At 47.4% G+C, this 25,305-nt stretch overlaps 2 protein-coding genes across 7 annotated transcripts in view; one reads left to right on the forward strand and one right to left on the reverse strand.

The window, feature by feature from the left end:
- Positions 1 to 12,050, forward strand: part of ASH1L (ASH1 like histone lysine methyltransferase) — a 179,339-nt gene extending 167,289 nt beyond the window's left edge. For both annotated transcript variants that reach the window (XM_068963887.1, XM_068963888.1), the window contains exons 19-27: positions 867 to 1,115; positions 2,094 to 2,180; positions 3,425 to 3,515; positions 4,025 to 4,163; positions 4,275 to 4,447; positions 6,743 to 6,909; positions 8,068 to 8,108; positions 9,376 to 9,677; positions 10,274 to 12,050. In XM_068963887.1, the coding sequence (XP_068819988.1) occupies positions 867 to 1,115; positions 2,094 to 2,180; positions 3,425 to 3,515; positions 4,025 to 4,163; positions 4,275 to 4,447; positions 6,743 to 6,909; positions 8,068 to 8,108; positions 9,376 to 9,677; positions 10,274 to 10,365 (1,341 nt within the window). In that variant the 3' untranslated portion in view covers positions 10,366 to 12,050. The remainder of the gene's footprint in view (positions 1 to 866; positions 1,116 to 2,093; positions 2,181 to 3,424; positions 3,516 to 4,024; positions 4,164 to 4,274; positions 4,448 to 6,742; positions 6,910 to 8,067; positions 8,109 to 9,375; positions 9,678 to 10,273) is intronic.
- A 3,030-nt stretch (positions 12,051 to 15,080) lies between these two features.
- Positions 15,081 to 24,148, reverse strand: RUSC1 (RUN and SH3 domain containing 1). Of its 5 annotated transcripts, XM_068964535.1 has the most exons (10): positions 22,783 to 24,148; positions 22,085 to 22,495; positions 20,944 to 21,042; positions 20,702 to 20,778; positions 20,415 to 20,589; positions 20,237 to 20,342; positions 20,008 to 20,054; positions 18,292 to 18,841; positions 17,476 to 17,604; positions 15,081 to 15,762 (listed from the first exon to the last, which is right to left on the reverse strand). In XM_068964535.1, exons 1-10 carry the CDS (start codon positions 24,146 to 24,148, stop codon positions 15,594 to 15,596), a joined length of 3,129 nt encoding a protein of 1,042 aa, XP_068820636.1. In that variant the 3' UTR covers positions 15,081 to 15,593. The 5 variants fall into 5 exon arrangements, with proteins under 5 accessions (XP_068820636.1, XP_068820638.1, XP_068820639.1 ...); XM_068964537.1 differs by lacking the exon at positions 22,085 to 22,495; XM_068964538.1 differs by lacking the exon at positions 22,085 to 22,495 and having other exon boundaries at positions 18,292 to 18,519; positions 20,001 to 20,054.
- Between the last annotated feature and the right edge of the window lie 1,157 nt (positions 24,149 to 25,305).

Raw genomic sequence — 25,305 nt, forward strand, 5'->3', positions numbered from 1 at the left:
AATATTGGAGATATAATAAATGGAGATAATAATACGACTAGAATGAAAGGTTAAATCATACTCCCAAAACAATTTTTGTAGAAACTTACTTTCATGTTGAACCTTTACATTTACGTAGTAGACATTTTGCTACATTTAAGTCATATCTGTAGGCTCTACTCAATAAGTATATGTGAAATACACAGAAACATGTATAAGCAAATAAATATATATCTTAAGGATGAATCAGCATATAGTACACTAATATATTGCAGAATAGGTGAAGCTCATTGGAGGAGAGGTGGGCTTGAATTGATACAAAGATGTAAAATATTGTATGATACATAGAGGATATTTTTCAGTGATTTTCAAATACCTTGGAGAGGTGTTTGAAGGTCAAAAGAGACTACTAGATGACAGAGGAATTGAGACTGAAGACAAGAAATGAGAGAAAAACAGACAGATGGGAGAAGAATTGGAGCAGTCTTGAATCGTTACGTGCTTTCTCCTGAACCCAGCTTCCAAATATATTTAGACTTGTAGCTTTGTGTCCCTGGTATCTGTAAAACAAAGGTAAATGGAGAGATTCTCCACATTATTCTTGTGGTACTTAATCATGTTCCATGGTCTCTGTGTTTTTGATCCTTGTGGACAGTAAAGTCTGTGACAAGAGTTGAATGTCAGAGTAATAGAGCAAATGGGAAAATTACCATGCAGATTCTCATTTTAATTCATTTTAGTTGAATTTAAGTTGTTTTCAATTGTCTGGCCCCTATATTTGATGGTATTAGAAATGTATTAACCAAATGGGAAGATAAAGAAAATCCTGCCACCTCTTCAGGTATATTTTTAAGCCAAACATGATTTCTTTCTCCTGCTTTCTTCAGAAGTACTACGGGCGTAAATCCCCAGTTGGAAGAGATGTTTGCCGCCTACGAAAGGCCTATTACAATGCCCGGCATGAGGCATCAGCCCAAATTGATGAGATTGTGGGAGAGACAGCAAGTGAGGCAGACAGCAGTGAGACCTCAGTCTCTGAGAAGGAGAATGGGCATGAGAAGGATGATGATGTTATCCGCTGTATCTGTGGCCTCTACAAGGATGAAGGCCTCATGATCCAGTGTGACAAGTGCATGGTGAGAGTCAAGAGGTGAAGCAGAGGCCTAGTCCTGATGAGTGTGGTGACTGTATTCAAAGTATCAGCCCCTGCCTCTTTTGATTTTGCTTGACAAGCTGTTTATGAACTTTAACTTTGCCTCCGTTTCTGTTATCCCTTACTGCTCACCATATTGTCCTTCTCCTTTTTTATCTCTCTCTTTCATTTTTTCCTCCCCTTCTTTTTTCTACCTCCTGTTCTTTGTGCCTACTTTCCATTGCACACTTCTGATGTAATCTGGATCAAGAAGAATGATAATATATAAGGCAGTGCTTTACCGGAAAAACACTAGGGGTACTACACTCAACATAGCATTAATGTAGATGGAATTCAATATATAGAGCTCCTGATGAAGGAGTCAAGGCCTGGATTTGAGCCCTAGTATCCCCATTTGATACATCTGAACTCATTACCTTATATAAAATGGAACTATGAGTAATACATAGGATTGTTAGGAGAATATAATTCGATAAGGTTAAGTAAAAACATTTTGTAACTATGAAGCTTTCCATAGTGGCCATATTGTTGATGCCTGTTACTTTGTGTGATAGCTTGGTACTGTATTCGTTCATCCTTCTGTTCTCTAGCCATCTCCTTATTTTGTCTGCCCAGATCCATGTATTATAAACGGTCTATATACTTATGTTCAGATAAGTCCTCATTCTTCTTTCCTCCTACTTTACCATTTATCTCTAATTTCCCTTCTTAACCCCTTGTTGCTGTTTTACTTTACCCTGTCCTGTTGCTTTTCTTTGTTTTTTTTGTTTTGCTTCAGCTTGCAAGATCTTAGTTTTCCAACCAAGGATTGAACCCAGGCCATGGCAGTGAAAGTGCCAACTCCTAACCACTGGACTGCCAGGGAACTCCCACAGATATTTTTTATTCTTAGTCCCCAAGACTTCTCTGAGTGAGTCTAACTCCCTACATACACACACACTTCTTTTTTTTTTTTTTGGAGGTGTGGCAGCACTGTGACTGTATGGGAGTGAACTCAGATGTGGAGCACTACCTCTGTGAGCAATGTGACCCAAGGCCTGTGGACAGAGTAAGTTGCCTTCTGATAATACCCCAATCTAAAAGTAGGAGATATGGCACATGGTATTTTATCTACCCTCCTCCTAATGTACTGAATTTCCTTTGATAAGTTATTCAGCCTCTCTAGGCCTGTTTCTTACAATTTCTTACACTTTACATTGAGGGTAATAATTCTACCCTTCCTTTTCTCAGGAGTGGGACAAAAGGAAGAATACTTAAGAAATCTATGGAAGAAATGATACTGTATAAAATCCCTGTTTTTAATAAACACTATCTACTATCCATAAAAGAAGTAGCTTAATCACTTATTTTAAGCAGTGTTTAAGGAAAAGAGCTCTGGACTCAGAGTCAGCAAAAAATTAGTCTCAGCCCCATGTTTTGTTTTGTTTTGTTTTGGCCATGCTGGCTCGTTGTTGCTACATACAGGCTTTCTCTAGTTGCAGCAAGCGGGGGCTCCTCTTTCATTGAGGTGTGCAGACTTCTCACTGCAGTAGCTTCTCTTGTTGGCTTCTCTTGTCTGGCTCTAGGGCATGCAGGATTCAGTAGCTGCACCGTTCTGACTCTAGAGTGCAGGCTTAACAGTTGTAGAGCTCAGGCTCAGTTGTTCCACATGTGGAATCTTCCTAGAGCAGGGAACAAACCCATGTTCCCTGCTCTGGCAGGAGGATTCTTAGCCACTGGACCACCAGGGGAGTCCTTAAGCCCATTTTTTAAGAGAGTTGGTAGGTTGGGTAACTTGCCCAGTTATTAAATGGGTTTTTTTCTTAGCTCTGCCATATTTATATGTGTGATCGTCTATAAAAGGAGATATTTAGGCAATACTTCTTAACAGTGGTGCTGTTGTCATTTTGAGTGGACCTCTCTTCAATGTTGTAAGGTTTACATTGCAGAATGTTAGGCTTTCTTGGCCCTTGGGCACTAAGTCCTAGTATAGCTTCCTCCAGTCATTGTGACAGAGTTCCCCTTCACACATTTTCAGATGCCCTTTAGATGGCACGGAGCAACTACAGAATTAGTGCTCCACAGGGTATAGTTTGGGATATTTCGTCTGTCAAGTTTGTCCTCTATGTTTACTTTTTCAAGTTTAAGAACTCATGATTGCAGTCACCTGTTTAATATCTATGCTGTATTGAAATGACTAAGCAGGAAGTCTTAATTGCTTGGAGATTCTAGGTTTTAGTTCTTTTTCTCTTGAATAGAGAGGCTGGAAATAGTAGTCACAGCCCTTATCTCTTGGCTCTCTGCTCTTACCAGGAGGTACCCATGATCCCTCGGCCCCACTACACGCAACCTGGTTGTGTCTACTTCATCTGTTTGCTCCGAGATGACCTGCTGCTTCGTCAAGGTGCATACACAGAAGCTGGCTCTACTTGTCAAAGCTGACCTTTCTGAACAGTAGGGAGTATCTGCTGTCTGCATAATAGTCCTTGTCTCCATATGACTTTTAATAGCAATAGAATATAGGTTTTTTAATATCCTCAAGTTACTTAGGCTTAATACATTTATCTTCACCAAATAATATTTAAGGTAATGTTTTACAAACTGAAAAACATTATGCTAAAAATAAATTGGAGAGACCAGAGTGTTACAAAGCTAGTTTTAGGACTAAGAAAGACACATAGCATTCCAAGAGGTAGAAGACCTCCCTCGTGTCATGCTCATGGTCTTGAATTGATTTTCATCACCATTAGACTGCTGGTTGTAGTTACATATTTCTTGTTTTAGATTTTCAGTTCTTTGTATGTAGACCTTGGGTGACACTAGTGAATACCTAGCGTAACTTATACAGGAATCACTTTAACCTTCTCCTGTGTTCTGTGCCTTCTGCGTCTTTAATCTCCTGTGCCTTCCTAGGTGACTGTGTATATCTGATGAGGGATAGTCGGCGCACCCCTGATGGCCACCCTGTCCGTCAGTCCTATCGACTGTTATCTCACATTAATCGAGATAAACTTGACATATTCCGCATTGAGAAGCTTTGGAAAAATGAAAAGTATGTGTTGAGATTCTATCTCTTTTCTTCAAGCTGTACCCTACTAGAGTAGTGCTGGATATTCACTACAATCTTGATAATTAAACTTCTCCCTTCTTTTTTTTTTTAAAGAGAGGAACGGTTTGCCTTTGGTCACCATTACTTTCGTCCCCATGAAACCCACCACTCTCCATCCCGTCGGTTTTACCACAATGAACTATTTCGAGTGCCACTTTATGAGATCATTCCCTTGGAGGCTGTAGTGGGGACCTGCTGTGTACTGGATCTTTATACATATTGCAAAGGTAAGTGATTTGCACTACCTAAAAAATGACGACCTGGCTGCCGTTCATTGATCTACTGCTGCCCACTCCATACATATAGTCTCTCTCTGATAAAAGATTGTCCAAGGCTGGCTTTGAAGCTTCAGAGAGCTAGTGCTTTTACCTAGTGCTTGGTACTCAATAAATGTTAATTCTCCTTTTAATTTATTTTTTTCATAGTGTGTATTTAGTACTCTATTAATACTTGTGGGAAGATAAGTTATTAGGGTAGTGCAAACATAATTTTGGTTTCGAACTTTGACTTTTAAATCATTATAACTAGGTTCACAAAATAGGAGCCATAACAATCAATACATTTTTGCCAACAAGAAGTAAGTTTGTTTATTCCTATAGCATAAAAATCCATGCTTTGGGTCAACAAACTCTTGGAAAGCATTTTCTGCCTCTTGCTGGTTGTGGAAGCATTTTCCCTGCAAAAAATTGTTGAGATGCTCAAAGAAGTATAGTTGGTTGGCTAGAGGTCAGGTGAATATGGTAGATGAGGCAAAACTTCATAGCCCAGTTTGTTCAACTTTTGAAGCCTTGGCTATGCAAAGTGCAGTCCAGCATTGTGGAGAATTGGGCCCTTTCTGTTGACCAATGCTAGCTTTGGGCATTGCAGTTTTTGGTGCATCTTATCAATTTGTTGAGCATACTTCTCAGATGTAATGGTTTCACCAGGATTCAGAAGGCTCTCATGGATCAGACCAGCAGCAGACCACCAGACAAGTGACTGTGACCTTATTTGGGTGCAAGTTTGGCTTTGGGAAGTGCTTTGGAGCTTTTCCTTGATCCAGCCACTTAGTTGGTTGTCTCCAATTGACATATAAAGTCCACTTTTCATCACAACATCATAATCTGACAAAGAAATGTTTTGTTGTTGCACAGAATAAGAGAAGACAGCACTCCAGAACAGCAATTGTTTTGATTTGCGGTGAGCTTATGAGGCACCCACTTATCCAGCTTTTTCACCTTTCCAATTAGCTTCAAATGCCCAACAACCATAGAATGGTTGACGTTGAGTTCTTTGACAGCTTCTCATGTAGTTCTAAGAGGATCAGCTTCAATGATTCCTCTGACTTGGTTGTTGTCAACTTCCAATGGCTGGCCACTGCATTCCTCATCTTCAGAGCTCTCATCTCCTTTACAAAACTTCAGAACCACCACTGCACTGTACATTTGCTAGCAACTCCTGGGCCAAATAGGTTGTTGCTGTTGCAAGTTGTCTCCACTGTTTTATGACCCATTTTGAATTTGAATAAGAAAATTGCTTTAATTTCCTTTTTTGTGTAACATCACTTCACTAGTGTAAAATAAATATAAACAGCAAGTAATAGCATTAGCAAAAAAAAACCAAAAAACATAAAACAAGAAATGTGAAGTAAAATGATGTATAACATAACCATATTTCAGAATGTATTTCAGTATCAAAGTTCAGCAATGTAAAAACTGCAGTTACTTTTGCACCCACCCTAATACTCTTTCCCCCCCGATTCCAAAATCCTTACGGCCATCATCAACTCGCTACATTAAACGAACACAAAAAAGGACAACAGTTTCATGAGGTTTGTGGCTAACAGTAGAATCAATCTAATTTCAGATTCCAATTCCAACAGTTTTTACCTGTATGCCCTTAGGCAAGTTATTTAACCTACTGAAAATAGGGATTCATATCTATTTTAGAGAGTTTTCTAAGGATTAAATGAAATAATCTACAAAATCACTAAGCCCAGTTTATGGCTCACAGTAAAACTCACTATAAGTTAGTTATCATTAGAAGCAGAGCTTAGTTTCCTAGGTCTTTCTCTTAGCATCACAGCAAAATAGTCCAGAAGAATTCCTTCCAAAAGCTAAGTGCTTAAAGCTCCATGCTACTGATGACTCCTCCATCCCCTACTTTCTATAAAGTGTTCATTACCAAACGTGCTTCCCTCATTTGAAGTGTCATTCTTTTCTTATAACTTCCCCATGATATGCTCTGTTTTTCCCCTGAAATGCTCTCTCAAAAATTTCTGCAGCACTCAGTCTGTGTTTCCGGTTTCTTTCCATCCTGTAGAATGCCCTTTCACTCTTTTTGACTCCCTTTCCCCTTTCTTTGACACTAGTGTCTCCTTTCTTCTGCAATCACCAAATGCTTACTTATTCCCCCTCTCAAAACAGCTACCATGTTTCCCTGTTAGGAAGTCTCGCTTCTCTCCCACTGGTATGTGATGGGCAGCTCAGGGTGAGGGAAGGGAAAATAGAGGGAGTGTTCTTTAACAGTGTTTGGCCTCATAGGGAGACCCAAAGGAGTGAAGGAGCAAGATGTGTACATCTGTGATTATCGGCTAGACAAGTCAGCGCACCTGTTTTACAAGATCCACCGGAACCGCTATCCTGTCTGCACCAAACCCTATGCCTTTGATCACTTCCCCAAGAAGCTCACTCCAAAAAGAGATTTCTCAGTAAGTCTCCTTCCTCCCTTCACTGTATGTGTCAGGACAATCTAGTTCATGCATGGAATTCACAGTGAGAATTTTCACATGGCTCTCTGCTTCTTCACCCCGTCTCCATCCCAAACTGGAAAACACCCTCTCTGTGGATGTTTGAACAGCAAAAATACATTTATTCTGTATTTCTTGGCATGGGCTGTGCCTCAGGGAATTGTTATCATATTTTAGATAGGTTTTCCTCTTTTTTTTCTTTCTTACACCTCTTTACCATCTTTGCCCTTGAGCCCCATTTTGTAGTTTTTTGGTTTCTCACATGCATAATTTTGAGAAACATAAAGAAAATAACATTGAGAAACCTTTGGTGAAAATAATTTAGTGCTTTTTATCCTTGGATTTAAAGTATAAGACATTGTTATCACTATTAAGAAGAAAAAATTGTTTATTATCCTACTACACAGAAAGTAACTGCTGTTTTCATTTTCAACCTTTTTCCTGTGTGTTTGTTTTGTTTTTTTCAAATTGTTGTGAACATATTCCTCCAGTTATTTTGTGCCATTTGTTATCATTTCATAAAGGTTCTGGTTATCCATCTATTTGCTATAATGAAACCCTGGACTAAACTCCTCATCCATGAGTTTTTTTTTCAGTGGGCCTGTCAGAATTCAGAGTTTTCATCCTAGAATGCTTAGAAATAGTCTAACCAGAACACAAACCTTTATGTCCCTATTTTTCCTAGTATTATTTTTGGATTTCTGTGAATCATATTTCTTTTATATTCTCTCTGCCCACCACCAGGCCCTGCCTCTCATTCTTTGGTCTTGCTTGCTCACTGTCAGCTTTGAAACTCCAACCTTAACTTCTCAAAAGTTGGGATGAGACAAAAGGAATTGTGACCCTTTCCCTTCTGCTGTCATTCTAAGCTTATAAAATGCTAAAAAAAAAAAAAAAAAAAAAAAACCATTGTGGCCTACAGATTACTAGAAGGACTGAACTACTGACCTTAAAACAGTCCTCCAACATGTAAAGGTTTTAGCCCAGTAGTGCCTTTTTTTCTTTACTTCCTTGCCTCCCCACCTCCTTTATCCTGAGTTAGCCCCAGATCATCTGATTCAGCTTTGCCAGCATTTGCAGTACACTTACCAACTTACCACTTCAATGTCTTCTCTGCAGCCTCATTATGTCCCAGACAACTACAAGAGGAACGGAGGGCGGTGAGTCCCACTGGGGGGATGTGATTAACCAGTAGCTTGAATGGAGTAAGAGAATAGCCACTTACCCATTCAGTCCCACCCCTAGGATTGAAAAGTCTCTGACAGAGTAGCCCAAAATAGTGCCAAGAATAATATGGAAGAACTGCACTTCAGTAGTACTGGACTCATTATGGAGCCTTATTTGGGGCAGGGAGGGAAATTTGTAAGATCAGAGAAAGAAAATGATTTGGAACAGAACTCTTGACATATTTGGAAAAATCTCTCTCAGGTTTCTGAAAGCTTTCCCTAATACCTCAAGGTGTATCAACTCTTAGGTCTTCAAGGAACAGAAGTAGCTAGAAGTGCATGGTTTTAGCTGAGCAGTTTGGACTCATAGTTTTTATTTGTGCTTGATTTGTACACAAGTGGGATATTCTGGTGGAGGGAGGACCACACCCTGTAGCATGTGGGATCTTAGTTCCCCAACCAGGGATCGAACCCATGCCCCCTGCTGTTAGAAGCGCAGAGTCTTAACCACTGGATCACCAGGGAAGTTCCGAGGGGGATATTGTTACAGAAAGTACTGAAGGTTTTTTTCAGTTTCCTTTTCTATTGAATGGTAGTGTAACAGTTACTTTACCTATATCAATAGCTTTTTTTTTTTTTTTAGGAAATAAAATATATTTCTTTAAAAAAAAAATACCAGATATAGATGAGAGAAGAAATTTAAGAAAAGTAAAAACTATTTAAATGCTCATTGTAGTTGGACTATTGGTATCACAAAGGTTGTGCCATACTTCTGTGTACTCATGAAGCAATCAGAACTAGCTCAGCATTTTACCAGCTCTGGTCTATGTTATGGATTCCTGAAAGAAAGAAGAAAAATTGAATTTTATAAATAGAAATTAAATTTCAGAGAAGGGTGGTGATTTTTTTTCAAAAAATAATAAAATGAAGACCATAGGGACTTCTCTGCTGGCCCAGTGGCTAAGACTCTGAGCTCACAATACATGTAGCCCAGATTCAATCCCTTGTCAGGGAACTAGACTCCACATGCCACAATGAAGATCCTGTGTGCCACAACTAAGACCCCATGCAGCCAAATAAATAAATGAAAATAAACATTTAAAAAATAATAAAATGAAGACCATAGCCAAGTTTCTTACATCTTGAGTCAAGGTTCTAACAGCTAGCCTACAGGATCCACAGGTCTTTTCCTTTCATCCCCCTTCCATCCCCAAGTGCCCTGCTTAGCCTTCCTCTCTAACTTCATATATCCTTCTGGCAGATCATCCTGGAAGTCTGAGCGCTCAAAGCCACCCCTGAAAGACCTGGGCCAGGAGGATGATGCTCTGCCCTTGATTGAAGAGGTTCTGGCCAGTCAGGAGCAAGCAGCCAATGAGATGCCCAGCCTGGAGGAGCCAGAACGGGAGGGAGCCACTGCTGAAAACAGTGAGAGTGAAAAAAAAACAGAGGAAAGTAGTCAAGAACCCCAAGTAGCCTGTACCCCTGAGGAGCGACGGCATAATCAACGAGAACGACTCAACCAGATCTTGCTCAATCTCCTTGAAAAAATCCCTGGGAAAAATGGTAAGGAAAATCAGGCTCCTAAGATAAATGCAATATTAGCAGAGAGGGAATGAAAAAGAGCAACTTCTGATTATTTGCCTAGAATGGAAAATATTCTTTAAATGGCACAGTTTTTTCATGGGCCTGTTCTTAAATTCCTCTTGGGAATGAAACTGGGAGGTGAGAGGATCTCCTCACTGGAGGGCAGCTTATTTCAGTTTGGCCTGGCTGCTGCTGCTGCTAAGTCGCTTCAGTCGTGTCCGACTCTGCAACCCCATAGACAGCAGCTCACCAGGCTCCCCCATCCCTGGGATTCTCCAGGCAAGAACACTAGAGTGGGTTGCCATTTCCTCCTCCAGTGCATGAAAGTGAAAAGTGAAAGTGAAGCTGCTCAGTCCATGGACTGCAGCCTACCAGGCTCCTCCGTCCATGGGGTTTTCCAGGCAAGAGTACTGGAGTGAGTTGCCATTGCCTTCTCCGCTTGGCCTGGAGGAAGGCCTAAATTGCTGGTGGGTTGGCAAAGGACCCATTGAACTCCTGTGATTCCCTGAGAGTTCAAATCTGGAGTAAGGAGTGGGAGGGTAGAGTTTCATGAGCCTCCTTGGTTCTGTTTTCAGCCATCGATGTGACCTACTTGCTGGAAGAAGGATCAGGCAGAAAACTTCGAAGGCGTACTTTGTTTATCCCAGAAAACAGCTTTCGGAAGTGAAGCTCAAAGAATGAGAACATCAAGCATCTGGGATCCAGTGGAGCCTACAGTCCTGCCTCCTGTTCTCTGAGTGCAGACAGGGGTGGGAAGGGTCCGTCCAGCAAGGGGAATGGGGCCACGTCGTTGACATTAGGTACTTAGTAAACCTTGGAGCTAGTGGAGAGGAAGAGGAAGGGGATCTGTCCAGACAGTTCAGCTTAACTTGTTTTCCTCTCCATTGCTTCACCCTGAGGGTTAATAATGTAGGGTGGAGGGCAGAGCACATTGGGGATGACCAGAATCTTTTGGTACTTTATAGCACTTGCCCCTCCCCTCAGCTTGGGTTTCTCTGTGTCATCCTCTGATCTTGCAGGCACTGCTAAGAAGCTGCTTCCTATACCCAGGTATAACTCAGACTCCAAAGGGACAGGGACAGGATCCCCACCCCTACCCTGTCTGTTCTCTATAGGCTCCAAGAGCTACCCCTAGAGACCTAAAACACAAACAGTAACTGGGCCTTGTTCCAGATCCCTGACTAGGAAAAGTTTCTCTTGCCTCTTTTCCCCAACCAGGTCAAAGTTAAATGTGAGTTGACAACTCCAAAGCACTTGTAACTGCTGCCCCTCTCCCTACCTCTGCTATCCCAAATGGAATCATGGAATAGGGAAGGCCCCCATGGGGTCAGAAGGGCACAGTCCTTATTGTAATTATTTTGGTTTTCACCTTCATAACCTGCCGACCATATTGTTTTTTCTAAGAGAAGGCCAGGCCCCCGCCAGCACATGTGCTGCTTATGCGCTGTGGTTCTTGTGCGTCTGCTGTGCTCTGCGAATGGAGATTCCTTTCAAAGAAAAGTCATTTTAAAACCTGCATAAAAATGAACTCTAACCACCCCCCAACGAAAGTCACTACATAAGCTGTCGAGCAGTATTCACCTATCAGAGTATTTGCTGCGAGTGTAGGTTATCAACGGAAAACACTACTTCTTGTTTTACTTGTACAGTTTTCAGTGTCCATCTCTTAAAGAGACAGTGTGTTCTCCCTGCCCCCAGTCCCATCTTCCTTCACCTTCCTGATGACTTCATCTTCAGGAGGATATCCAGGGTGTCACCTTCCTTCCCATTCACTTGACCAGGAGTTAACCAGATAAATTGTCTCTTTAAAAATAAAACTTAAAAAGCTTTGCTTTGTTGTCTTCTCAGACATACATATGCATATATGTTTTAGATGTTCTTATAAGAGAAAAGATGGTTTTTAAATGTGCCAAGTTGTGTGTTGTATATATATATGTATGTATATATATATATATATATCTGCTGCGTGATTAGTAAGCAATACAATAGTTAAACATTTCCCCATTACTTTTTTCTAATATTGGACCAATGCTGTCCTAATTGTACATTTCCTCTTAGGATGACGACGCTCTGACTTGTTTAGGTAGAAACATTGACCACCTTCCATTCCATTGAATCTTTCTTTTTCTCCTTTCTGTGTCAATCTTGAGGGAAAAAAAAAAAAAAGTAAAAGAGACAGGGGATACCCAAGATCCCCTTGAACAGAGAAAAAGCAGAATAAATATTTTATTAAAGAAAAAAGAGAATTAAGAAAATAGTTTGGAGTATTTTCTTACTGTAGAGAAGCACTGTACATTACTAAGAGACCTGGGTATAAGATACTCACGTGTGGAGCTGGGAAAATCGCATGTCCAAGCCCGATTGAGTGGTTTCTTTTGGTTTTCATTGCAGGGAGCCGGGTGGGAGGGAGGTGGGAATAGGGGCACTTTGGGGGTCTCCTTTTAGTCAAAGCAGGAAAATGACAAGAAAGAGATTAAAAGTCAATATTTCCTTTAATAGTGTTAAACACTAAAATTTTAAAAAAGTCTCAAAAAAATTAAAAAGAAAAAAAAAACTTTGTAAAATGAGAGAACAGAAGCAAAAGACACTACGCTCTGTCATTTTATCTTTCTTTTGTTGAAAGACTAAAAACTGAAATGTTTTTTAGACAATCAAATGTTAGGTAAGTGCAAAAACTTGTTTTTTCTTACTGGTGTAGAAATTAATGCCTTTTTTTATTTTTCGGTTATTTTATAATAACAAAAGAACCCCCTAGCTGCCAGGCGGGTTTTGGTGTTTGAAATGCGGGGCAAAGCACTACATCACTGCAAATAGATACAGAGTTAGTCTGCATGTCTGTAGGCTGTGTGATTGCGGAAAATATAAATGCTGCTAATATATTTCCTTTTTACAAAAGCATATCTAAATAGATGATTGTTTTGATGTTAATCTTTGTAAATTATGTATTACCAATTTTAACATTGGATGTAATTGCATAAAAAGCTTGCATCTCAATCCTTGAAAGTCTAGTATTAAATGGAAAAAACTTTTCCTAACTACAGAGTGGTGAGCTTGCTATTTTTTTTCCTCTTTCCTATCCTCCATTTATATTCCCAGGATCTTCTCCATCCTGTTTCCAAAGAGATGTGCTTAAAACCACATCAGCATCCTAGGCCCCACATGGGCATGCTGACCACTGTTGACTGTTGGATAAAGCTTTTCCTCAGCACTGCAGCCTTTTTGGTCTGGGCCAAGCCTAACCAATCAGCATAATAATCATCTACATCTGTGCCCCTTGAGCACACAGGCAGTACTCATTAACAGCCTCTAAGGTTGGCAGTAAGTTGAGGCTACATTTTCTAGGCCACTATGTTAGACTGTTTCCATTGTAAGCAGTGTACATATATTCATTTATTTCACCTTCATAATAGCCCTTTTGGTAGGTACCAAAACCAAATTTTACAGATGAGGAAACTGAAGCAACAGAGAGGTTAAATAAATCACCCAAGATCTTGTACCTAGTTAATCCTCATAATAGTCCCCTGTAGTTATTCCCGTTTTCGTAGAAGTAAAAACTGAACCTCGGGAAGATTAAGTAAACTTGCCAGATCATCTAGTAACTAGTGTTGGAGCCAGAACTCCAAAATCGTTTAAGTTCATACGCAAATAGGAAAGTGTCAGAAATAGCCAAACCCTGACCCTACTAAGGAAGATAAATCCATTCCTGCCAACTGAAAGACCTAACAAACTCTAGTCCTAGACAGGAGTCAGACATTTAATCTTTGAGTTCAGCTAGAATACAGTTGCTCAGAAGCCTCAAGACAGTTGACTTACAAGAGCTCAATGTCTACTCCTGCAAGAACTTAGGGTTTATCCCACTATTACATAACAGTCTATCCATGGCTGCAAAAACAATACCTTAGTACTTAATTTAAGGTTTCTTTAATCTTTATTTAACCTTTAATATCACTTTAACATCTACTTATACCTATTCTGTTTGGATAATATATAATGGTAATAGCACAGAGCTAATTTTATATCAATCTTTGTCCTATCTCAAGATGTTCTGTTACCTGATAACCATTAGGCTCCAGCTGCCAATATCACCAGGTCTCATTGATGCTCTGACAATATTGTTCTAGGACTCCTCCCACTTTTGAGGATTACCCAGTATAAAACCAAGCACATAGGAATAAGAGTCAGAAAAAAGGAGAGGGCAGGTTGAATCATAGGAAATGAAAGCTGTGTACAAGTAAAGGATTTCTGAAACTTTAGAATCATGCCCACCTCCCACATACACCAAAGATCTCACTTTAAGAAATATTGGTCCCAAAGCATAGTCTTCCATATCTACTGTTTTATAACTTAAAACATAAAAATAAAACTTCTTTTGCAGTAGTAGTTTGCAATTGAAGAAGCTTCATAATCTTGAGTACTCCCACTCTTAAGAATATATTGAATGACTAGGAATTCTCAGAGGCAGTCAAAATCCAGTTTGAAAAACATCACCCTAGAAAATACCTGAAATGCAAACTGAGGTCTAAAGCTGAGAGGACCACCAAACACAAAAAGCAAAATTAAAGCAAGGAGCAGATGAATATCATAAATTGGCCAGGAATGGAAACATTAAATCTTAGAAAATGGCAAAAGTATGAGACAGTTGAGTCTAACCAACCCTACCCCTGAGTATTTCCAAGGCGTCAGCTCTTACTTTCTCAAGTCCTTTCTCCCAACAGCAGCCCGTTGTGCTCTTAACCAAGTTTCCAAAGATGAAGGAAAATTTAAAATATTTTTCTTCTCTTTCACCTCACAGTTTTCAGCTGCCCCCTAACTTTCCTATTAGCTGATTATAGCTTTCTAGTCTTCTAATCTTTTAGTAATTCTCCTGTAGGCAATCATCTGTAGTGATTTCTACCCCCATCCTCCAGGCTCTAGAGCGTTTAGCTATTCTCATTTCAACAGACTGAAAGGAAACTCATTAATTCCTAACAAAGTAATAGATGTCAAGTTATTATGCTTCCTAAAATTATATCACCACGGAATGGTGATATTAAATAGAAAAAAAAAATGTGTCCCTTTTTAACACCTTTTAATCCTTTCCCATCACCTCAGCTATGAAGCTTGTAAGTACAATTTCATGGACTAAGTCTTCCCAGCTCTCCCGTATCTACTCAGGCTCCTACTTATCAGTCTAAGCAAAGCAATCAAGTCTCAGACTAGAGATGCACTTCAGTGAGTCAGCACCAATCAGGGGCTACCTTTCAAGGAACAGAACTAGACCCAGCTAGGAAGGAAGCATCTCCCTTGGGCTCCCCAAGACACAGCCTCCCACCCCTCCCCCATAGCCTATGTCCTGAAACCCACAGTGACGACACATTCAACTCCCACTCTTTATTGGGACAAAGGAGGAAAGGGACAGACCAACACCACAGGCCCACCCACCAGGGGTGTCCAGACTTCAGCACCTAGTCCAGCATGAGTACATCATAAATACAGGCAACATGGGATGGGTGAGGTGGGGGAAGGTTCCATACACAGGAAGACTACACAGGCCCTTCAAGTCTTGGGAACCGAGGCATATATAGAGGTGCAGTCCACTTACGGAGGAAGAAGATAGAGGGGGGCTAGATTTCCATTTTGCAGAATACAGATTGGAAAGAGGAAAGAGATGGCATGGAGGGAAATTCCTTTTTATATATTTTCAAAGAGCAGATTTCACCTTATAGATGGGTATGGGAGGGAAGGAAAAGTTTATTTTAGATATTAGCAGAAATGGCTATGAGAGGAAAGTGTCATTTTACAGACAGGGAAGGTACTTTGGGGACAGTCAGTATACATGGGTGAGTATTCACAGGCCATTCCATTCCCAGGTGACAGAAGGGAGAGAGAGGTGCAGGAAAGGAAAAGGTGCTAGGCCTAGAGAACAAGGGAGGTGTACCCCACGGGTACCAGCCCCTCCGCTCCATCCCTCCCACAGCGGAGCCAGTCCTCGTCCACAGTGGCGATGACACGCAGCACTTCCCCTCGCTGGAAGCTCAGCTGGTCAGGTCCTGCAGCAGTGTGGTCACAGAGAGCCCGGACTGCCCTGTGAGGAGCCAGAGGGAGACGCTGGAATGAAGTGAGGTGGGGGTGCCTGTCGCCAGCCTCACCTCCCCACCTCCACGGTACGTATGTCCCTGTTGGTTCAGCTCAGTAAACATCAGTTGGGCTCATGGGGACCAAGTCTTTTGAACATGTTGATTTGTTTGGGGCCCCAGCCCTCTCCTAAGCTCCAGACCCACTCTTTAGCTCGTTATTTAATGTAATTTGCACTTCTCTGGTGCTTCATATTCAACATATGCAAACTAAATGACTCATCTTAACCCTCCAAACTAGTCCCTCCTCTTAGGTCCCCTATAGTGGTAAATGGCATCACCTATACAGTTATTCCTGGTAAAAAGGGATCTCAGTCTCTACATCCAATCAATCACCGAAACCTGTTTGATGTTGGTTTCTCCCACCACTCTATTTATCTTCAGCTTCACTGCCATTATCTTAGTTTAGGCCTCTATACTCTCTGGACCACTGGCATATATCTAACTGGTCTGCCTGAATCCTGACCACCCTCTCCATTCTCCACACAGCAGTAGAGATCCTTCTAAAACTTATCATCCCTGGGCTTAAGACCCTTTAATTGCCTCCCACTGCCTCGGAGTGATACCCAGCTTCCTTCACTGGTCTGCTGACACCTCTGACCTCCCTATCACCACTGCCAGGATCCTCCACTCCAGCCATGTACTCATAGTTCCTCACTTACCGCACTTTGCCTTCTCCACCTTGGCATCCTGTCCCTTCTGCAAGATGCGTAGCCCACACCATCACTAGGCTTCTCTGAGTCCCCAGACCTCGGGAAGAAGCCCTGTCTGTATGGCTCAAAGGGCTATCTTCCTTCCCCAGAGTCTTTAGCACACAGAATGGTAAGTGCTGATTTATTAACTGGTATCCCCACTGGAGTACAAGCTCCTTGAGGGCAGAGATTCCAACAGGTTTCCCTTTGCATTCCCTCCTCCAGTATAATGCTAAGTGCATAGTATGTGCTTGAAAAGTACTTGAATGGAAAATCAAGAAACCTGATTCAGGGGTGTCCCTGATGACTCAGTAGTAGAGTCCACCTGCAATGCATCCCTGATGCATTCCATCCCTGATCCAGGAAGATCCCTCATGCCACAGTGCAGCTAAGCCCACACACCACAACTACTGAGCCTGTGCTCTAGAGCCCAGGAGTCACAACTACTGAAGCTGTTGCACCCTAGAGCCCTGCTCCACAAGAGAAGCCAGAGCCACAACTAGAGAGGAGCTCGAGCAGCGACAAAGACCCAGAACAGCTCCCCCAGAAAAGAAGCCAAATTCAGTGGATTGAGAACCTAAAAGAAGCCAGACCCTAAAGATGACACAGCCCCTGGTGCCAAATTAGAAGGCCCCACTAAAGGGAAGCCCAGTCCCCCAGGGGACACACACGCATTCATCGTACACTCATACAGTAATAAAATTGACCAGTAACTGGGCATGTTCATACTTTTATAAAATCACGTTTAGTCTTCATAACAACCATTAAAAAAATATAAAGTATCCTCTTTTTACAGAAAAAGAAACTAAAGGTTCAGAGAAACTAGTATCACACTAATAATAAACAGCAAAGATGCAATGCGAACCAAGCACTGTCTGACTACATCACCTCCCACCCACACTGTGAAGTCAGAAAAACCCACACATGTAACATAACACATGCACACCAGTGCTTCTCCCTGACCCTCCTTACCTGTGGGTCTGCGCCGTGCTAGGTTCTGAGACCTCAAGCTCCTTAGGAGACGAGGGAGCCTCAGGAGGTGCCGCCCGCTTCACCAGAGCCAACACACTCACTGTCGGGGGCAACCAGCTGGATGGTCTCCTGGAGGAAAGGATGCAGGGTCACAGAGGTCAGCCCACCTCCACAAAAAGAGCCAAGGATCTGGGACTTTGGAGGGAGGGAGAGGCTGAGGGACCCAACTGTGGTTCAAGAGGTCAGGAGCTGGTCACTGCTGAGGGCAGAGTGGCAGTCATGGGACACAGTTGCCTTTAAGGTGATTAGGGAGGTGACAGTGAAGGCCTACCACACCAAAAGCCACAAAGGGACCACGGAACCAGCAGGCTTAGCTCCAGAGGGTCACTAACGAGTACCTGAGCCACTGAGCCACCAATGGTCAAACCCTGGAGCAGGAGTCCGCAAATATTTCCTTTTTTTCTAAAGAGCCAGAAAGTATTTTTGGCTTTGAGAGCCAAGAGGAAAAGTGGACAATATCATGCAGGTATTTAATAACTGTTAAAAGTTCATGACTTAAGAATATAACCATCATGGCTGTAGAAAAGCCAGGCTGTCAACCTCGGACCTAAAGGATCCCTACCGAGTTTCAAATTAAGAGTGACTGAGGGAGTTCCCTGGTGGTCCAAAGGTTAGGACTCTGCTTTCACTGCCAGGGCCTGAGCGCAATCCCTGGTCAGGATCCTGCCAGCACCCAGTGCACCAAAAACAAATTGGGCTGACTGAGGGCTCTGAGAGGGGGTCAGAGGTCATGGAGGGGGCCAGGGACCCCATTACCTGGACTTTGGGGCTCCGCTCTCAGTTTCTGCAAGGCCCCCAGGCACTCCGAACAGTCTCCCCAGCCATATGCCTCTGCCTGGTGCTGCTTCCTCTGTGTGCAGGGACCTCTCCGGTGCGGCCTCAGCTGCAGTCTGGGTGCGCTTGGACCCCCACCGGGGAAGAGGCAAGCCCTCGGCACCACCAGACGCATAGACCCGGGAGGCCTGGGTCAGCTGCTCCCACCAGCTGCAGGGGCTGGGAGAGCTTGAGGGGGCTGAAGGGCCCGGAGGGGCCTCCCCAGAAGCCCCCCGGAGGCTCTGGGCCAGCCGACCCCCCCAGTGCAGCACAGCTTGCACAGTCTGCTGCAGGGCCGGAGGTGAGCCTGGGGGCGGTGGGGCCTGAGGCGGCCCCAGGGGCAGGTGGTGGTGGTGTTCAAAGAGCAGGTCCAGGTGGAAGGTGAGCACCGACAATGGCTGCAGCAGGAGCAGCAGCTCTGTGGACAAGGAGGGGCAGCCAGCCCGGGCCAGGGAGAAGAAGCCAGTGGGCAGGTACAGGAGGGACAGCAGGCCTGGGAAAGAGCAGGCTACCGTCAGCCCCTGCTCTGGGCCTCGTCCAAGGGCTTCAGCTGGGAAGTCAACAAACACCCTCCTGGGGCTCGTTCTCCACTGGGGCAGAGAGAGGGGGACTCGGCAGGATACAGGGCTGCCACGTCCCTGCTGTGGAACCCCCACCTAGAGAGGGGTGTGGCGACAAGTATGCACGCAGGCTGCATCGATTCAGTCGTGCCCCTTTGCAACTCCATGGACCATAGCCCGCCAGGCTCCTCTGTCCCTGATTCTCCAGGCAAGAATACTGGAGTGGATGCTGTCCCCTCCTCCAGGGGATCTTCCCAACCCAGGGTTCGAACCTTCATCTCCTGGGTCTCCTGCATTGGCAGGCAGATTCTTTACCACTAGTGCCACTTGGGATGCCCAGCAGCAAGTATATAAGTAACAAAAAGGAGGACTTGAGGGCCATGGGAGCAAAATGGGTAGGTGGGGTAGGGAATGGGGGTGGAGCTCACTGAAGAGGGACCCAAAGGATGAATGAAAGTTAATGAGGAGGCAGGAGGAGCAGGAAGCCCTGCTGGAGGAGGAGGCACAGCAAAAGAAGGGCCCTGGGGCAGAAAGAACTGAAAAGGAGACTGTCGACCAGGGAAAGCCCCAAACCTGAAGGCAAAGGCCGGATAACCAAGTCTTTGCAGGGTAGAGCGAGGATTAGGGTCATTCCTCCTATTAATAAGACTCCTTAAAAGAGTTCTAAGCAGGACATTCCTGGCGGTGCAGTGGATAAGAATCCACCAGCCAATGCAGGGGACACAGGTTCAATCCCTGGTCTGGGAAGATTCCACGTGCCCCGGAGTAGATAAACCCATGTGCCACAACTACTAAAGCCCAATCACCCTAGAGCCTGTGCCTGCAACAAGAGAAGCCACCACAATGAGAAGCCCACTCACAGCAATGAAGCATAGCCCCCACTAGCTGTAACTAGAGAAAGCCACACAAAGCAATGAACACCCAATGCAACCAAATAAATAATAAATTAATTTTTCAAAAAGAGTTCCAAGCAGAAGAGTAGTAAGATTGGAGATCTGGATCAAAAGCATTCCGGCATCAGGGGGAACCATCAGAAGAGATCCCTTTTCCTACTTCCCCTAGTCTAGCAAGCCCATCCTCTCCCATTTGAGCCTCTGACCTGCATCTTCCTGGAGACTGGAAAACCACAGCTCCAACTGCTTAGTGCTGGGGGAGAGAGGAGGGAATAGAAGTCAGGGACACCAGCCCCCTGTGGGTGGAGGATGGGAAATAAGACTAGGCCAGGGAAGGCCTTCTCTGGAGACATGGGGCACCCACCATATGTCCCACCCAGGACAACCCTGCAGTCCCCAGGCTGTGGGAGGGACACCAGAGAGAAGGCCACTCACTTGAGGAGGCCCAGGATGAAGGCGTGGAAGCGGCTACGGCTGCTTCTCAGCGGGGCCAGACGGCTGACCTGGCTATACAGGGTGCCGAGGGAACGAGTGCTGGAGCCTGAGGACACAGGCCGCTGTCAGCCAGACCCCAGCCCTGCCCTCTGCCCAGTCCCACACTCCCCCCCTTCACCTGGCTTCACAGACGCCTCCACCACACTCCAGGGGCTGCTCCGCCGCTGCCCAGTGATGAGGTCTTTCCGGAAAGGCTTCAGCCCGTCGGCCACCAGAGCATGGAGGGCCGGACAGAGGGTGGTCAGCACCAGGTGCCCCACGTCTGGGCTCAGACGGCTATCCCCCAACTGGGCCTGGAGGCAGCGCAATGGGCATGGGTCCAGGGATACCTCCAGCCTTCCCCTGCACCCTCAGAGCTACATGCCCCTCCTCACCCCCCAACACCCTCCCTACAGGCACCTTCACCTTCTGAACCAAGTTCCGGGCGGCCCCAAAGTGAGAGATGATTTTATCCACTGAAGCACTAACAGCTATCAGGAGACCTGGGAGGGGGGCAAGGAAAGAGTAGTGTCAAAGCCCCTTATCTCTCCCCAGGCAAACCCCGAAGGACTCAGACAGGCCAGTTCACACAATTTGACCGAGAGAGGAGGGCCTAAGTGAGGGGAAGTTGATTTCCAAACCAAGGGTCAAAAGTCAGGGTGTCCTACCTTTTTTCTGCTCCTGCAGCTGGCCAGTCCCACTCTGGGCTTCTGCCATCCACAGTCGCTGGGCCCCGGGGATGCCGGCGAATGACCAGGAACTACGGACTGGGATAAGGGAAGAACGACTGACACTTACCAGGGGTCACCCCCGAGGACTCCAGGCGTTCACAAGGGTCATCGCCTATGGGTCTAGACACCCCCGCCCCTGAAGTCTTGGGGAAAGGAGTCTAGGGCTCCGGGGAGCACAGGGCAGCTCCCGGAGTGAAAACCTGCACGTATCTCAGTACTGCCGCCCTGCTCCCCATTTCTCTGTTCCCATTTCCCTTCCTCACAGCCCAGCTCCCACTCCTCGATCCCGGAAGTCCCAGCGTGGGGCAACCGTGCTCACCTCCCTCCCGCCTGCCAGGCTGGGCCCTGAAAGGCGGGAGATGACAGGGCAGGGAAGGGAGGGGCAGCCTTGTGCCCGCCACTCCCCCCACCCCCTGGCGGGCGGTGGCGGGGGAGGGGGGGACGTCAGGTCCGCGGGGACCCAGGGGAGCACGTGGGGAGCCTGGACCAATGGAAAGACAGACAGACGGGAATGGGAGGAGAGACGGAGGGAGAGCAGACCCAAGGATTGGGAGGCTGGAAGGCGCCGGAAAGGGGAAACCTGGGTCCTGCGCCAGCTAGGCGGAGGGCCTCTCGCTGCAGCCCACTGGGGCTGGCCCCAAGGGGAAGGAGTGACCAGAACCCCCTTTGGCCAGTGAGCTGAGCGAACTTCACCCTTCACCCTTCCCGTACAAGGTGAGGGTCAGGCTCGAACTACACTGGCCAGGGAATTTCACAGAGGGTGTGACCCAAGGTCCTTAACAATGGACTTGCTGGGACGCCCTTAAGCTGTGCGTGGAAGCCGGCTAAGCCTGTATCCACTATGTCCCGGCCACACAGCTGGGAAAGCAGCAAACTTCGCCCAGCACGGGGAGTTAGCAAGACCAGACTCCCCAGGACCAATGATCTTGGAATCGCCCAGGTCGAAGAGCTGGACCCAGCCGGGTACCCCGGGAAAAAACTAAAGCAAAGGTCTGGCCGAGGATGGGTGGGGCTTTGGAGTGGGCGGGGCAGCCCCGCCTGAGGCGTGGCCCGCGGGGCTGGCCCCCATCCGTCTTACGTAGCCTGGGCGGAGGCGGTGGGCTCCTGGTCCAGCGAGGGGCCTTCGGCGGACGAGGTGGCCGTGGCAGCGGGGGGGCGGGTACCTGGCAGGGTGGGGAAGCCACGGGGGGGAAGGTGCTACTTCTGGGAAAGAGCGGGGACAGCAGCAGTGCCAGCTTAGGGCTGGCCAGGCAGGGAAGGTCCCCCCTAGCCGGAGGCGAATAGGCCCCCACCGGGGACAGGCGGACGGGCAGCAGCTGCTCCTCCGGGGTACTCGGTGCCCCCAGGAGCCGCAGCCCAGCGCCTGGCCAGCTAGCCAGAGGCGCCAGGAGCAGAGACCCAGCTGCGGCCGCGCTCCCACCCTGCAACAGGGGGCGCCCGTCAGCCGAGAACCGAAAAACCAGGGGCCGAGGGAGCAGGAGGGGACCGGCTGCAGGCGGGATTGGCGGGGCAGATGCGGAGGGGAAGGAGGCCAGCGGGATGGGCAGCCAGGCAAGGAGGGGCGGGAGAAAGAGGGAGCAAAGAGTTAGTCCCCCCGTAACCCAAGGACCCACCCAGTTTCCCTTTCCCGGAGCGCTCCCGGTAGCAGGGGACGGGAAGGATGGGTGGGATGGGACACACAGAATGGAGGGGAGACAGGGGGTCGGGTCGGAAGCTTTGGAGGTGTAGGGAGGCCAAAGGCCAGCCCTCCTCTCGCCACCTCCTATGGCCACTTACCTTCAGTGCCAGCCTGAGGACCTGGCTGCTCCGGCTCCTTTGAAGCTGGGGCCTCCTCACCAGCAGCTGGGCTGCCCGCCCTGCCCTCTTCGGGCTGCCCCTCTGCTATGGGCTGCAGCCCAGGTCGGTTCTTCTTCCTCCGAGGAGGGACGGGTGGCGGTGGGGGCCGAGGTGGGACCAAGGCCCAGCCAGCTGGGGGGTCTCTGGGCGGGACTGGCGGGGGCGGAGCCCGGCTTCGGGACCGGAGTTCCTTGAAGGTGGTGACTTCCCGGGGAGGCGCCTGGGAGCTGCCGAGCGAGCCTGTCGGGGGCAGCTCGGTGTCGGGAGAGAAGACGATGAGCCAGTCACTGCGGTCTTTCTTGGCCTGCGGCACGAGGGGCAGCCCTGGGCCCCGCTTGCGCTTCTGGGCCAGCTCGTGGAAGGACGTGATTGTCCGGTGGGGCACCGGCTCCTCGCTGACGTCACTTCTCCATCCCCCATCAATTTTCCCTGCATCAGTTTTCAAACCAGAATCAGTTATTTCTGTATTGGTTTTCCAACTGGAGTCGAATTTTCCAGGTTCAGTTTTCCAACATTCAATAGTATTCCCATTGACTTTCCAACCCGAGTTATTGTTCTCAGTGATTTTCCAGCTAGCATCAGTTGTCTCTTTGTCGATTTTCCAAATGGGGTTGATTTTCCAACTGGGTTCGGTTTTCCCAGCATCAATTTTCTCATCATCAGCCTCTGGGAGGTCAGAGGTAGGGAGGTCCTGCTCCTCGGCCTCCTCCTCTTCCTCTAGCCCTGGGGAAGGGAGGTCCTGGCCAGTGGTCAGGGCATTACAATTGGAGTCCAGGCCTGGACCGGATGGAGACGAAGCTTCAGAGCAGGAATCCGGAGAGCAACAAAAGCTGTCTGGGGAGCAGGTGCCTGGGCCTGCAGAAGCCAAAGGGGAGCCTTGCTCCAGGGGAACGATGCTGGGCTGAGGGTGAACATCCTCGTTGCCAGGGAGGTCCCTGGAGTAGACTGAGATGGGGGACTCATCGGGGCTAAGATCTGAGCAGGAGCTGAGAGAGGAGGAACAGCCTGGGTCTGAGGGAGAGGCAGCCCCCTCCTCCTCCTGTGCTAGGTCCTGCCGGTTTTCTAGGCCTGGCCCATGCTCCTGGCAACATCGGCAGGGCACTGCTGGGCTGTTGGAATTGGCGTCCACCAAGGTCCCACTGCAGGGGCCCCGGCTCTCCTTGCCCCCGGTGTCCCCTGGGGGAGGGGATGTGCTCAAGGGCCCCTCCCGGAGCTCCGGACGGCGGGACAAATGCAGGCCTAGAGAGACATGCTGGAGGTGGATGTGGTTGAGGTTGCAGAGTAAAGCCCTCTGAGGGGACAGCATGGTCCCGGCGGCGACGGGATGGCCTCTAGAGAATGAGGAGGATCAGCCCTCTCACATCCACTTGCCTGGCAACCGCAGATGCAGCCCTAGAAGAGAGGGATAGTGAAACCCAGCCAGGGAGGGTGCGGGCCGCGGGAAAAACACCAAGGTGACTTAGGTGCTGGGGCAGGCATGGAAGGGCGCCTTGGACAATATTTAAATGAGATGCAAACAGACATCGACTGGCTATTAGTTTCCGCTGCAGTGTTTGCAGGTGGAGTCGAATGTAACCCCCACCCCGGAGAATGGGGCGGGGAGGGTCAGAGAATGCGGCTGCGTCCTCGATCTCCTTGGAGGTGCGGAGGCTTGTAAAACGATGGGACCCAGAAGGGACCCTGGTCCTCTCTGCTGCAATCTGGCCCAGCCCCACTCCCAGGGGAAGGGGTCGAGAGGCCCCGCCCAGATGATCTGAAATGGGGTTGGGGGAGGTGCGTTCGGGTGGTTGATGCAGGAAAGGGGCAGGCGTGGGGGAAAGGCCCAAGCTGCAGGAGCAACCGTCAGCCTGTCAACTCCAGCGGGCAGGCCTGCCGGCACGGGCCTCGGCTCCAGGCTCCAGCCTACAGCCTACAGCCGCGGTGCACCTTCACCCTGCTGCGAACACCAGCATGTCTGTCCCATCCTCTCTGCACTTGTCTCTATGGTGCAGCTCCACCCCAGCCCTTCTCTATTTTTTACTGCTCCCCTCACCTGCCCCACCCCGCGAGCCCCGATCCATCCATCCACACCCGCAGGCCAAGCCATCCTCACCAGGGTCCTCCTGCAGCCGCTCCGGCGTCTGGAGCCGCATCCGGCTCCGCGGCTGCGGTCCCCGCCCAGCCCGCACAGACTGGAGGGGAGGGGCGCTGGGAAGACCCGCCAGCGCTGCGCAGCCGCGCCCCTCCACGCATGGGCGTGGCGAGGCTCAGACCCAGCCCCCAGCGCTTGACGCTTTCGCCTGTGTCACCCACCCAGGCCCAGCTCAAGGGCTTTTGATGCTAAGATCCCACTGAAGGGACCTTTTAGTCCCAAGGGGATCCTGAAATCAAAGCCTGAGGTTCCGGCTTCCATGCAACTGACCCCCACCCTGCCCATTCTGGACAAAGCTGCACCCCTGGCTGGCACAAGCAGAAACGGAAGAA

The sequence above is a fragment of the Capricornis sumatraensis genome, chromosome 2 (genome assembly GCF_032405125.1).
Source record: "Capricornis sumatraensis isolate serow.1 chromosome 2, serow.2, whole genome shotgun sequence".
Taxonomy (NCBI): Eukaryota; Metazoa; Chordata; class Mammalia; order Artiodactyla; family Bovidae; genus Capricornis; species Capricornis sumatraensis.